Source organism: Thermobia domestica, chromosome 12 (genome assembly GCF_964235325.1).
Source record: "Thermobia domestica chromosome 12, izTheDome1.hap1.1, whole genome shotgun sequence".
NCBI classification, from domain to species: Eukaryota; Metazoa; Arthropoda; class Insecta; order Zygentoma; family Lepismatidae; genus Thermobia; species Thermobia domestica.
Window position 1 is genome coordinate 2,797,534 of NC_137465.1, and position 16,113 is coordinate 2,813,646.

The 16,113-nt window shown below is 34.0% G+C and overlaps 1 protein-coding gene across 1 annotated transcript in view; it reads right to left on the minus strand.

The window, feature by feature from the left end:
- Positions 1–16,113, minus strand: part of LOC145666303 (synaptic vesicle glycoprotein 2B) — a 120,478-nt gene that overhangs the window by 41,164 nt on the left and 63,201 nt on the right. Inside the window, exon 5 of the mRNA XM_081733388.1 lies at positions 7,233–7,307. Coding sequence (XP_081589514.1) covers positions 7,233–7,307 — 75 coding nt within the window. The remainder of the gene's footprint in view (positions 1–7,232; positions 7,308–16,113) is intronic.

Here is a 16,113-nt window from a genome sequence, read left to right on the forward strand (position 1 = left end):
GTGGAGTCCACGCCACGCCGCATCGGTACTATCACCAAGGCAAAGAGGGCACTACACACTACTAGCCAGGTAACTAATTCAATCGATTCTTGTGTTGGGTTATAAAATAAGGTATCAAAACACAGTGCTTCGATTAAGAACTGAGCTACTAGACGGGTATATTTGTGTTTCAACCTTAGTTCATTACAATAACTTTTGCACTCGCATATGAGTGATGCTGTCACTATGTACTTATTTTAAAAATGACGAAAATAAGTTGATGGATATACTAGCGACATTGGTGCTTTGTTGCTGCATCGACCCAGAAGCTACCTTTTCTGTTACAGATTCTAAAATAAGGCTATGTCTCAAAACATTTCCATATTATTAATGTAAGATATAATAAAATTCAGTCGTACTTATTTACTGGGAATCCAACATATTTCTGCCCTATGTATTTAAGATCTGGTTACAAACATAAACTGAGTAAACTAAAGCCAGGCTGTAGTAATAATATTTAAAAAAAAAAAAAAATCACCATGCCGGGTGCGGAGATACACGTAGCCAAAAATGTATTTTCTAAGGGAACTCGAAAGAGGAAAAAATATCTTACAAATGTAGGCTGGAAAAATGTATCTTTTTGAAGTTATAAACTGCTCAAACGACGGAAAACGAACTTCTAAGTTACATATCTCGGACGCTAGTAAAAGCAAGGAATCAGTTAAGGAACTATTAGTATACTCTTTCTGTAAATGTCCATATTCAGAATTATGCAATACTTGAGAAACGATTTTTATGAAGGAAGTTGGTGTGTGTGAGTGTGCGTATTGGGGGACGGAAGATAATTTGAAGTACTGATTAGGTATATATGACAACTCTATACAAAATGATATTTAAATAAAAGTTACGTGTCACCGCACTAAACTATCTCGTTCAAATTTCTTAAAATAAATCATGTTTTGCTGCAGTTTTTGATTAAACATGTTCATGTGAAATAGAAACAAAATTATCAGGCGTTTTCAAAAAAATTCCGCCGAAGACAACTCACTTCCCAGAAGTAAACTATCCCTTGTGGACTTTTTCATAAGAACTGACTAAGCCATCTATCTACTGAATTATTTGCTTTTAAAATCTCATAAGTCACAATTAAGAAAATTGTAAATAAATAAATAAATACAATTCGTGCGGATACGTTGTACGGTATGACCTGTAACCGAGTGAAAATGTTTACATGGAACGAAACGGACAGGTGGACGGACATTCAAAAATCACCATTTTTGGTATGTGGGGACCATGACATCTGTAATTCTACTGGAAATCTCGAATACGTTTTTTTTTTTTTTTTTTTTTTTTTTTTTTTTTTTTTTTTACGATCACTATACTTTTTTCTCTCCAATCGCTGGTCCAAGTAGAAATCATTCCGTTCTCCTGTTAGTGATGAGATCACAAATGAGCAATCTTTTTCCATTTTCTGTCATAATTAATAGATTGATGGAAATTGTTTACCTGGAATTTTTTTGAGTGAATTCTTACGGAATTTTAACAAAAATATAATCCAAAATTTGAAGAAAACAATGGAAAATAATAGATTAATTATGTTGCTATCTTCGTATAGATATGTAGAATATATTTCGTCCGTACTTCTTTTTCTTCCTTTTGAGTCAAGAATACCTTGATTATCTTGACTTAGCGCTGTTTCCTATCTCCAGTAAGACTTTTCATTTCTTTGTTGGTTTTTCTTCCGTACATATCTTATTTTATCTTCCGTGCATTTGACTCGTGGCCTTCCTCCGGATATTTTTCCTTCTTTCATTAGCTCCATACTTAACAGCATGTCTTGTAATGTGTTTAATTATCCTATTTCTTCTTTTCGAGAGCTACGTACTGAAATGTCCCTCGTCCTTGATGCGAGAGACCCGGCTTCGATTCCCCATGGTACTTTATGTGGTTCGGATCTCATGTTAAGCTCTAAGTTCACATCCTATATAGCCTCGCTGCTGCAAGAGACGCTAAACGCTAATCACTCAATCAGGGGGCAATGGAGCGCTTACTTCTGATTGTGAGGTCCATGGTTCGATCCCAGGGAAATAAATTTTTGGTGGACAATACTGTGTCCGTGGGTTTCCTCCCATATTGTCATTCCACTAATTATTCCATTATCATTCAGTTGCCTTAATCATCCGTCTCCCTTAGCATAAAGGGCATAACTGAAGGATTTCATTTCATTTCTAATCACTCAATCTTCTTTCCTACACCGTCTTCAGTATGTTCCTTTTTTTCTCTCATCATTTCCATCACTCTTTCATTTGTTGTATTACTCTGCCATCTAATTGTCATAATTCCTCTATACAGCAGCATATTTCGAAGGTTTCCGTTTTTCTTCATTTTCTTCTAAACATCCTTCATACATGAACCGCTTACTGTCGAAAGCAAACATGTCCAACATTTACACATTTCTTTTTTTGTGACAATAATGGTTTATAATAGATCAATGCATCTTTTAGCACCGAAATGATACTTGTCCGCTGGCGCTGAATAACAATAAGCATCGCGACGCCTTCAATTTTCCGTTTACTGCAGAAACAAAACTTGTCCCGGACGAAATTCCCTATCGGCAGTAAATGGGACTTTGTAGTTTTTCCGTTAGAAGTCATTCCTTCATGCTCAATGCTAGGGATTCCGGGATAATACGGAAGAAGCTAAGGGAGGATTAAAACTACACAGTGGATGACGTTGTTGAGCTCATTAAAACTTCCTCGACCTTCTCCAACAAGTTTTCAAATGTTCAAATGAAAGCGATTGATTTCATTGACTACAGTTCCTGGATTTTACAAAATAGCGTGTTGAGCTATGACTTTTATGGCAAAAATGTCGCGAAACACTTAAAAACGACTTTCAGCATTTCAAAATACCATGAAATGAAGTTCTAATCTGTAACTCCATATAATGTTCAGTGTTAACATGAATATGGTGGCTTGATAGTGGATACTTTTAGGCTGAGGAACTCTTCTAAACACTCTGTCCTGCCCATAAACAACAAGAAAATGGATGACATCAAAAAACGTTGGTCTACATACCCCAAGAAAAGATGCTATTTTGGAGTCCAATAGCATCCTGGCCTATCACAACGGAAACACGTTATGATGAGAAAGATGATTGATTAATTTGTAGTTCCACTACTCACATATTGTTCAGAAATGTTTAATAGCTAAGTTTCCTTCCAATAAAGGATGTTTATCAGTTTCATGGTCGTTTTCTGTAATCAATTCAATCCACAATTCGTTTGAACAATACTGCAGAAAGGAAACATGTCCAAAACACAAAACAGTGCCCCCCGTCTATCCCCTTACTTCATACACAAATTTTGCATGTGTATTTTAATCACGTATACATTAAAGGGAAAATATATGTTATGGTGGAAATATCGTAAAGATACTTTTCTTTCTTTCTTTCTTTCTTTCTTTTTCTTTTTTTTTTTCCCCTTTCCTGCAACATTACGAAATGTGGACATGTTTGCTTCCTGCAAGCGGTTCACATACACTTTCGTCAACGTTTTCTTCAGATCTATGCCAATATTTTCTGTCAGAAATTTTTGCTTTTCTTCGCCTGAGCTGTTCTAGGTTTTATATCTTGTTTGGATCTATTATCGCTTATTATTTTATTCCGTAAATAACAGAGTTTCTACACTTCTACCACCGAGTGATCTATTTCGATCATTTTTACTTTGAAGCGGTGACGGGAGACAAGAATGTTGTGAAAAACAAACAAATAAATAAATAAATAAATGGAATTGTAGGTTTCGACGGATTTTACACGTTTTCATGATCCCTCGGTGACGAAAAACGGATTTTTGGATGTATGTTTGTCCGTTCATTACCGTGTTCACTCACCTTGAGAACCTACCGTTCAACGTATCGAGGTCCAATTTTAAACTTAACGTTTTTATATGATTCTTTAGGAAGGGCTTGAATTTTTCTTCCTTCGCTCGAAAATAAGGATGATTTACTAAAGTGTGGAAATAAGAAAAATATGATTTTTTTAAAAAAGAAAAACAGCTGTAACGATTTTGTTTATTTTAAACAAATCAATATTTCATTATCAAACTTACAATATACTACAGAGTTTCTCAACATGGAGATCGGGTTTTCTCATGGCTAAGTGGTTAGTGTGCGCGTCTTTGGTGCGGGAGAACTGGATTCGATTCCTGATGGGAGCTCATGTGGTTCGCATCCCATGATAAGTTGTATGTTCATGTCTCATATAGCCTTGCTACTGCACGGGACGTTAAACTGATAATAAAAAATAAATTCAATCTAGGGAATTTGCAAGCAATTCGAATAAAACTGATGAGAAGCTGCAGATTGGAATACAACAACAATACAAATAAAAGAAAAAAAGTGCACTTTAAAATACAATTGAAAACGAAGGCTCCACACACACATACAACTGTAAGGAATAAACAGAAATAATCAAAAAGCTTATTACAAACCGGAAACTATTTATGGATGTCTATAGAAAAAGGATGTGATTAAAGGAGGGTCGCGATATGAAGTAGGTTGAGAAAGCCTTACATAGATAACTCATTTTTTTGGAGAAAATTCAGAAGGGATCTTTACTTTTGGGAGTGTTTTCTACGGACGAAACTCTCAAAAACGACTGAAGCAATTTTGTTCATCTTTTATAAATAAATATTCCATTAACAAACTTTCAATATGACATAAGTCATTCTTCATTAAAAATTTACAAGGGATAGTTTAGTCTTGGATTCGAGTTTCTTCGGACGATTTTCTCAAAAAAATTACTCATGCGATTTTGTTCATCTTTCATAAATGAACTTTTCATAAGAAACATATAATATGGCATCATTCGTTACCCTTCCCCCCCAAAAAAAAGGTCTATAAGGGATAGTTTACTCCTAGGGTGAGATTTTCGAACGATTTTCCCAAAACCAGTTCAGTTGGTTTTGTTCTAAGTTTCTCTAACGACCTTACAATAACTTATAGCATAAATATTTCCTCGCCTAAAAGTCTACAAGAAGTAGATTGCTCTTGAGGGTTAGTGATCTTCGAATATTTTTTTTCGGAAAGGCCTATTATAGTTTTGTTCGTATTTCGCGTTTCCATAGTAACTGCAGCATGACATGATTCCATTTAAGAAGTGATAGGAAGCTTAGTATGTTGACCCGCACATTTCATTTTTCTCTTTTCTTGAATTTCTCACAACTTTCATTTCGTTTCCTTGTTGATCTTTGTATTGAATTTGCTGTTGGACAACTGTTCTATTCAACTTAGTCTTGCTTCTAGTTTTTCCTTACTGTCTGCCAAAAGCATGATATTGTCCTCAAATCTAAGCATAGCCCATATTATGTATAAAACTTTTCCTTTTACTACTGTAATGAATAAGTACGAGTTGGGATTCATTTCTTAAAAGTAATAAAATAAAATGTTAAAAACTGGTCTCTTTCTCAACTTTAGGAGAAGGAGGAAGCAGCTGTTTTGATCATTTACGAAATCCACTTCTTTTGAATCTACTTTTCATTTGCATGTTGTGATAATGCAACAATACAAAATTTATTCACCTCTAGATGATTGATTTACATATTTGTTTTACAGTTTTAGAGTTCAATATTATTATTATTATTATTATTATTATTATTATTATTATTATTATTATTATTATTATTATTATTATTATTATTATTATTATTATTATTATTATTATTATTATTATTATTTTGTTGCAAGACGCATGCCAAGTTTATGACCAAAGCAATCATGCAATTTTAGTGTGGACAGAATTTGAATAATTCAAGCTATATCCACATCCTTGTGCATCAAGAGAAATGACAAATGCCCCATCTTACTGAAGAAATATTTTAATCGGAAAATTCTAAAGAGAACGGTTTCTAAATTGAACATCGCTAAATATACATCACAATTACACAAATAAATGAGGTGTAATTTAGTGAAGTTATTTATGTCAATATTTCAAAGAAGGTTAACTAAAGTTAATCCCTACAAGATATATAACAAAGTATTAGAACGTGTATATACATATAAAGATTTGGGTATTACTTTCAGTTGTGATATGTCTTTTAATAAACATACATTGTTGCTAACACATAACGCTTTTAAACAATTAGGATTTATTATAAGAAACACGAAAATGTTTAGAAACATTGATGTTATAGGAACTATTTTTAATACTATTGTAAGATTAAAGATGGAGTACGCCCTGGTAATCTGGACTACGAAATACGTAACTCAAAACAATCAATTAGAAGCAATTCAGAAAAGGTTTTTAAGGTATCTATACTACAAGAAAACTGGACAATCTGCAATTACTAATAAAATTTCGTATTCCAGACTACTAGGTGAATTCAATTATGCAACTTTTTCGGATAGATATGTTATTCTACAAGAAATATGTTTATTTAAAATAGTAAATGGTAAATTTGATAACAGTGTGCAGTATATTAAATTCAAGATAAAATCAAGAACTTTAAGAACAAGGAAATTATTATGGTATGCAACTGCGAAAACCAACACATACAACAACTCATCTTTAATAAGATTATGTTCATTATATAATAATATAGCTGAGAGTATCGATGACATTGATTTAAGTTTGAAAGAAAAAAATATTTAAAAAATGATTGAACAGATATTTGTGCGAAATTAAGTTAAATGGAAAACGTAATTAATATTGGATATTACTATATTAACTACGGTAATGACATTTGATTATTTTCTATTTTCATGTTATTGTAATGTACAATATCCATGGTGAGCACGTGAATGTGTGCATGTGAAATGTGCCAGATATGTATGTGTGTTCGTGCATATATATTTACATGTATAAATATTGGTGTATGTATATGTATATGTAAATGTATATATGTATTATGTATGTATTTCTAGAATGAGAGCATGAGTTCGTGCTTCATAAAATGTATGCATTGATCTATGGATTGTCCGTATACAAAGTGATATATTGTATTTGCTTATTGCTAGCTTAATATGCTTACGATTTTCATTTTTATTATTTCCATTTATACATTTCTGTTTTACTTATTATTATTATATGATAATGTAATCAATTGTGTACACCTCCTATAATTGGAGAGATGTCTCTGTTGGAGGAAATAAATAAATAAATTAATAAATTTGATAGTTTATCAATTTTTATATACAGTGTACTTAAGCATATAAAATAAAAAAATATAAAATAAAACATTTAAAATTTATTTTTACCTGCCTGATCAACCGCAGTTTCGAAGTCAGCATTTCCATCCATTTTTGAGTTGATTTCATTTTTACCAGCTTCCACTGAAAGTCAATATATAATGAATATGAGTGACATGTTTTAAGTTTTACATTTAAAATATGATATACCTTAATATTTAAGTAGTAGTGGAGGTATGCAAGTTGTATATTACCTTGGTAAATTACAATTATATATAAACATTTTATAAGAAAAAAAAAGAAATATTGAAGTTTGGTAGATAGTAGAAGATTTAATTCGTCTTTACCGCTGCAGACTAATATCTATTGATGCGATGAGAAGCAATCTAGCCCCCTTTATTTCAATAGTTTCAATATACCGTTAAAGTTCCATTGATAACATTTACTAGCTACACCGTTTATTGAAAAACATAAATCAGAAATTCGCTTTCATTGAAGACTTATGCAAGGTACAGACATAAAGACATTGCAATGTTTTAAGTCTACTAGCGTGATTCTGATAACAGGATCTAATTTTAATAATAATACTGTGTGGTTGATTCCATTAATTGTTTAAATTTTGATTTAGTTGTAAAATCAATTGATCTTCGGTGGAAGCAGGACTTTTCTCGTTGTACGAATGGGGTGCCGAAAAGTTTTTTTTTTTTCAAGAAACACTAGAGCTGGGAATCTAATCAGATGAATAAAGGGGATACCACACTAATTGGAATTTCAACGTAGTTACTTTAGCAATCACAATGTGAGAGTACGTGATCTTGCCAATTTCATGCAAAATGAGAATTCTTTGAACAGCTTTTCACATTCACTGCGTTTTCGTTTTAATGAGACTTCATGAAGCTGTTAGAATAGCTTATCATAATACTTGCTGCTGATATTTGAAGTAAGTAGTCCACTAACAAAATGCGTAATATTTTTCTGTTTATTTATTGTTGACCGAACTTAAACTTTTTAAACAAATACTTATTTAAAAATACAATATCTTATATCTTAAAGTTATTTTTAATGTTTGTTGATTCATTGTTAGATAATTATAGACATGATGCCTTAGCGACAAAATTTATTTCATCATATATAATATGAATAATGGATTATGGTGGTGTGGAATCAGCTGTTGTAATATTAAAGGCACGTTGCTTCTCTAAGTGATATCTACATTTCTGAAATTACGGGCAAGAAAGCAAGTTTATCATTTTCTCTTTATATGAACTAATTGATTTAATTATTCCATCGTATTTTGAATTAGAATTCTTAACAAAATTTAAGATAATCTTCTTTTCGAAGGTTTGTTGAAGAATTTTATGGAAAATATATATGTAAGAACAACACATTAGGAGATTACAGAACTGTTTAGTACTCAATTGATACACCTCTAACTATTAAACAGACATTCATCTCGTGGAAGGAAACGGACATATAAAAGCGGCATGTGGAATCTTAGACCATATAGGAGAAAATGAGAATCCCAGGAAACCCCATGGAGAGGGTGTTGCCCATCATACAGTAAACTCACATGATCTGAGATCGAACCAAGGACCTTTGTGCCAGAGGTGGGCACCCTACCATTGGGTAATCGTGCTCCTCGTTGTAAGAAACAGACGAGATTCTGTCTGTAAAATGAAAAGCAATCCATATAATCGAAAGTAACATATTATCTAACATGAGTGTTTTGCGTAAGCTTCGTGCCGTTGTGTACTCGTATGTTATTAAATAAAGCATTTTTTCTACTAACATTGCAAGGGAGAACTGAAGAAGGTGACGACGTAAGAGAAAACAATAAAATATCCATTGGTGATAAAAGATCCTTCCTAATGTTGAAGTTAAAATTGAATTGTTTTACTCGCACACAATTCGTGTTCTAAGAATCAATACAAAGAAGTTTCTCGCCGCCTGCATCGTCCCTATGGTGCAACAAGATGGTCTGTTTATTATAGTTGCAGGTGTAGGCCTATGCATGTTCGCTGTGGTATGGTTCGTTCTATTAATGGGACTATGGAGACTCAAAATACATATTAACAGTCCAGAAAAAGCATGTTTCACTTTGTTTAAAGATCTTGTAACGCTAGTTTTGGTACTAGCAACAAGCTATATGCAGTGAATTACGTGTTCTTACGTACGTAGTTTAACTAAAATGTTGTGTTAATTCTACTATGTCCCTTTCACAGCCAAGACCTAACTCTACTAAAATCTTTTATAACACAATGTAAACAGTTAGCGTCAGTGTCTATCAAAACTATCCCACAAGTGCTAAATGTGAACGAATTAATATGATTGAACATCGAAGCTAAGAAAATGCAAACGGTTGATAGCATTTATGCGGAAGAGAGTGTATGTCTGTTTAATAGCTAGAGATGTATGAACTGAGTACTTAACAGTTCTGTAATCTGCTAATGTTTTATTCTTAGGTATATTTTCCACATAATTATTCAATAAACCTTCAAAATTGAAGGTGGTCTTAAACTTTTGTTAATGATTCTAAATCAAATAGAATAATTAAATCAATAGGTAGGAAACCTTTTTTTTGCGCGAAGCGACTGAACGTACGTGAGAGAGTAAGGTCCTAACATGGCGCATGCGCCAGCAGAACTTCCCTAATTCTCTCAGTAGCGTAGTGGCAGTGATTGAAGATTGGCGTTCCTATTCCAGCTCTCACCGCGTGTGAAGTGCTAGCAGTGATAAAGTTTTTGAATGCACAGGGCATAGCATCAATCGAAATCCATCATCAGCTGTGCCAGGTTCATGGGCCTAATGGCATGAGCAAGCAGTTCTTGCAGATTTTCCGCTCCTTATTGCACACCACGGTTACGGAGTGTCTGTTGATCAAGAAGTTTTGTGTTGAAGCAACTGACCCTAGAGCACAAAGCAAGGCGCACAGGGTCAGCATTGACATTTTTGCAACGATGCAGGTGACGATGGATTTCAATCGGTGCTATGCCCTGTGCATTCAAAAACTTTATCACTGCTCGCACTTCACACGCGGTGGGTGCTGGAATAGGAACACCAATCTTCAATCACTGCCACGACGCTTCTGAGAGAATTAGGGAAGTTCTGCTAGCGCATGCGCCATGTTAGGACCTTATTCTCTCACGTACACGCAGTCGCTTCGCGCAACATACGGTTTCCTAGCTATGCGACGCGTGGGAAACTTACTTTCTGGATGCGCCTCGTATATATATAAGGATAACCTTGCTTTCTTGTCCGTAATTTAGAAATATGTTAATATCAGTTAGGGTAGAGAACCAATGTGCACTTAATATTACAACACCTGGTTCCACACTAACCACTAACCAGTATTGATATTTTATATAATAAAATAAATTTTGTCACTAAGCCATAATTGTTACTATTTATAATTATCTAGCAATGTATCAATAAACATTAAAAATAGCTTTAAGGTTAGATATTGTATTTCTAAATAAGCATTAGTTTAAATATTTTAAGCTTAGTCAACAACAAATATGCAGAAAAATATTAGGCTTTCTGTTTGCGGATTACTTCAAATATCAGCAGCAAGTATTATGGTAAGTTATTACAACAGGTACACTCATGTCCAAAATTATTGTCGCATGTCTATAAATATGTTGTTCTAGGAATAATTTCATAATGAATTCGCCCGGTATTTCTTACAATGTTAGTATGTGTATAATCGGCAAAGACATGTTTATGTGGCAAATTTCATGTCAAAAGAGCAGTAAATAAGAACAATAAAACAAAAACGAAACTTTCTTCCCCATTTAGCAGCATTTTGTTTTACTGATTCTAATTTTCGTATTTATAATTCTTTTCCTATGAAATTTACCACAAATATGTATTTCTCGATCATACACATAGTATCAGTATTAAAAGTGCCCTGCAACATCATTATCAAATTATATTCTTACAAGAACACAGTTATAGATATGTGACAACCATTTTGGACATGGGTGTACATGGGGTCATTAACGCAAAAATGAAGCGAATGTGAAAATCTGTTCAAAGAATTCTTGGAATGAAATGAAATCTTTCAGTTTTACGTCCCACGATTATGCCGGTTAGGCTAAAGGAGACGGTGATTATGAGAAATGAGTGAAATAGTGTAATGAAGAAAGTGAGAGGAAACGGGAGAACCCCAAGAAAACCCACGAGCACTGTGTTTGTCCACCACAAAGTCCACACATCACGAGCTGGGATCGAACCAGGGACCCCAAACACCGGAGGTGAACGCTCTACCATCCAGCCACCGCGCCTCCCAAAGAATTCTTATTTTGCAAACCAAATTAACAATCTTGGGATTCCAATTAATGTGGTATCACTCTTATTCATCTGATCTGTCTCCCTGCTCTAGTCTTTCTTGACATATATATATATATTGTAAGGACGTATCTTCGCCCTTACTGGTTTGCTGTAATAAGGTAAAAAGATTAAATATATTTTATACATATTTATATGTTTAATTAGTAAGACTATATATTTATAATCTATTAGGTCTGGCCAGACACACATCTATATATATATATATATATATATATATATATATATATATATATATATATATATATATATATATATATATATATATATATTCATATATAATTGTAGAGGATAACTTGTGTATAGAATTGTGTTCATAGTTTGTGCTTAATTTTTTTTCTTTCTAACGTACTTTTTTTCCCCTTTAGCTTTTAAAATATTTGGTGGCTGAAAATTTTAGAATGGAATTACTAGAATCTCGGAGGGTTTGCCTACCCAAGCTGTTCTTTTTCTTTAGCGAAAATATAAACCTAATAAAAAAAGAGAAAGTAACGCGTCCACCGACCATATAAAAGAAGACCCTCAGTCGTAATTTTTTAGAAGATGGTCAGGAGGGCTAAGTGATGTCCTTTTGAAATTCTCTGTCTTCTGGTAGGGAACTATCTAAATGATGATAGTTGCAGAGAGAAGGAATTTTCTCTGGGCCTAAGTGATGGCCGTAGAAATATTATGTTGAAATAAAATTCATGTAGGGAACTATCTAAGTGATGATAGTTGCAGAGAGAAGTAATTTTCTCTGGGCCTAAGTGATGGCCGTAGAAGTATTATCTTGAAATAAATTCATGTAGGGAAGGCCTGAGTGATGGTCTATACAGAAGCGTTGATTAAACTGAGTTCTGAGATTCAAATGGCTAATATATTGAAGTATTAGATATTTTTTTTTATTTAGGCCAGAGGAGACCAAAGTGATGGTGTTCTCTTTAAGGAAGTTAACCTTCTATGTTCACAAGTGGGTGTCATAGATGAAAGGTTAATCTAATTTTTTTTCTGATAGAAAGTTGAAGTCAGACTTTCTTGATAGAAGTAGGCAATCGGTCGAAGCTTGTTCGAAGTGGCGGACAGCGGGTTTCCGAGTAGAGTAAAATTGGGAATCTGTGGGCATCGATTAAGATATTTTTCTAATCAAAAGATACAAAGGTGAATTAGTTAAGGCTGAAGAACTTCGATGACAGAATTTTGATTATATGTACATATGTATATTTGCACTTTTATTCTAAAAATAAATCAATATCAATTCTACAAGTGTTATATATTAAATATATATTTCTCAGAGCAAAAACCTACGACCTTAGTTTGATAGATTAAAATTAGATTTCAGCTAAAACCTTCGGTTGTAGGAGAAGAAGAGGATTAAGACAATTTATTTTATTATTAAAGGTAAGATAAGAGTAATGCTTTATGAGAGAAGCATTATACTTAATTATGTAGTGGCCTGTTACATGCTATGCATTTGAGGTTATGGAGAAGAACAGGTATAAACCACTAACATAAATGGGGGCTCGTGGCCGGAATTGAACAGCAGACATAGAATTGTATAGATATTTGAAAAGCTCTTATCGTAACCTTTATGCTACTGAGATCTGGTAGGTTTAAAAGAGGAAAGATGGAAAATTCAATAAGTTTAGACGAACTCAAGAGTGCTTTGGGTTTAGCACCGGAAACTGAAACTAGCCTTGACAGTCTATTAGAAGAAATAAGAAAATTAAAATCTAGAAATCAAGAAAGTAGAAGTGAAGAACAGTGTAATTGCGGGAAAGTAGAAAATCTTATAGATATTAAGTTATCTACTCCGGCATTTTCTGGTACAAAAAATGAATGCCCGTTTGAGTTTTTGGATGCGGTAGATGAATTTGTAAAACAGAAGAAAATAAGTGAAAAGGACGTTCTGGATCAGGTTCTTCCGAAAATATTGTTAGAGGAAACGGGACGCTGGTACAAATTCCGTAGACCTTTCGATAACTACGCGAGTTTTAAACACAGTTTTCTGCAGGAACATTTTTCTTTTGAGTACAATCAGGAAATAGAAACACAGATTGTTAAGAAAATACAAAATCCCGATGAATCTTTGGCAAAATTCATCAGAGATATGGCAACACTGTTCTCACGCCTAAGAAATCCGCCGACAGAGAAAGAGCAAATAACTAAGATAATATCCAAATCGCATCCTAAATTCAGACAATTTCTTCATGGAAAGGAATTTGAGTCCTTGAAGAAATTAGAAATGGAATCTTTACAGATTCAGTCTTATTTATTAGGAGAGTACAATTATTTGCAGCAGGCTAAAACAGTGAATATCACGGCTTCTCATTCAGTGGCGGCAATTACAGAGAGAGAGGAAACAGACTCTTTGAATACGTCCCAAGTTGCTGTTTCAGCGTTGGATCCGGCAAAATTTAATAGAAACAAAAAAGAGCACGTTCAAAATAACAGCATTCGGGAAGAGAAAAAGAGAATTCAATGTTACTTTTGCCGTAAATTTAATCACAAAAGTTTTGAATGTTCTGAAAAGAAAAAGCAGGAAAGATCGAAAAACACAGTATCAGCTTCTGTGTTGGACGGGAGGAAACCTGTTAAGAAAGAAATCCAACCCTATTTGTATGGATATTTCTATCGGGCTAAGAAATTTTTATATCTGGACAGTGGTAGTTTTATCTCATTAGTTAGCAAGTCTGTTGCTAACCAATGGAGGAGGAGAGGGGCTACTTTTGAGAAAAAAGAGCTAGAAATTTCTCTAGCGAGCGGCCACACGAAGAGTATAGGCATCATAACACCTTCTTTCTGCGTGAAAAAGGGTAGATTTAGACATAGCTTCTACGTTCTTCAGGACATAAATATTCCGATCATATGTGGGGCAGATCTGATAAAGAAAATGGGTATTTCATTACATTTGAGAGAGGGTGGTTGGAGGTTCCAAAATGAGCATAAGATCACTCCGTTTGCCCAACCCAATGAAGCTGACGACCTCGACAATACAAACACTTGTAGGTCAACAACTAGAAATAGAAGAATAAAGGCAAGCAACGCCAGGGGGTCTGTTTTCCCCAGTAACCTCACCCGGGAAGAAGAAAAGGAGAGGTCATTCACACAAGGCTATACAAAAAAGGTCCGAGGATCAGGTCGGAAGAGCACTATAAACAATGTGACAACTATTGCAAAAAACGGGGACATGAACCGTCTTCCAAGAAGACGGTAGTTCGTAAACAATTGAGGGAACCTCTTGTTAGATGTCGTATTCTTGGGTTCGAAGAAGTTATGTACCTAGACGTTGGGAGCAGTATTTCTTGTATTAGCCCTCAGATAGCTGAAAAGTGGAAGAAGAGAGGGGGAAAAATAAAAAAGAATTCTTTTGAAATCCTGTTAGCTTCTGGTTCTACGAAGACTAACGGTTCCATGACAGTAAATGTACACTTTTATGGTAATACTGTTCGACAAACATTTCACATAGTCCCAAACCTGATAAAATCTGTCCTTGTTGGTAGATGTTTTATTGCAAAAGCGGGCTTGTCAATACATTTAAAATCAAATGGTTGGAGCATAGACAATGGAGAAACACTTGTTTGTTTATTTGATTCCCCGGAAACAGTAAAGAAAGAAACAGAGAGTGAAGTACACCTCATTGAAGAAAATAAAACAGATGATATTGAGACAATGATCAATAAAGTTAATTTAGAACCCACTTTAATGAAGCAGTTCAGGGAAATTGTTTATAAATATAAAGATGTATTTTCTGAAAAACCAGGGTTGACAGATGTTATTCAACACTCCATTACATTAAAAGATACAAGACCATTTTATTCAAAGTTACGGCCTTTATCTGAGGAAAAAAGGAGAATTATGTCCAAATTGTTGGACGAGATGGAAGAACAAGGAATTATAGAAAAAACAATATCTTCTAATTATATTAGCTGTCCTATATTACATCGAAAAAAATGTGGCAAGTTTAAATTAGTTCTTGATGCCCGTAGGTTAAATTTAGCCACGCAGAAAGAACCGACGAATATTCCGGGACTTTTTGAAGCATTAAGCTATTTAGGAAATCGAAAATATTTTCTTAAGTTAGATTTAACTTATGCATATGCAAATATTATGATATCCCCAGAGAGCCGTCAGTATACATCATTCATAACTCACAAAGGAGTGTTCCGCTATGTCCGAGGAGTTTATGGCTTGTCGGGAATGCCTAGTACTCTAAATAAACTAATGCAGATAGTTCTAGGTGAACTATATTACACGAAAGTAATTGCTTTTTACGACGATTTGGTAATTTCTACTGAAACCAAAGAAGAAATGTTACAAATCTTGCAGGATGTACTGGAAAGATTCAAGAAAGCGAATTTAACTGTCAGTCCATCGAAAGCATTATTTTTTGCAGAACAAATGGAATTTTTAGGATTCCAAGTAAAGCAGGGATACTTGTCTTGTACTGAAGAGAAAAAAAAGATGGCTCAGCAGATACAGAGGCCGAAAACGAGAAAGCAATTACAATCATTGCTTGGATATTTTTCTTATTTTCGTCAGAATATAAGAAACATGGCTAAAATAACGGCATGCTTGAGTGATTTACTAAAGCAAAATAATCGTTTTAAGTGGGAAGAGAAACACG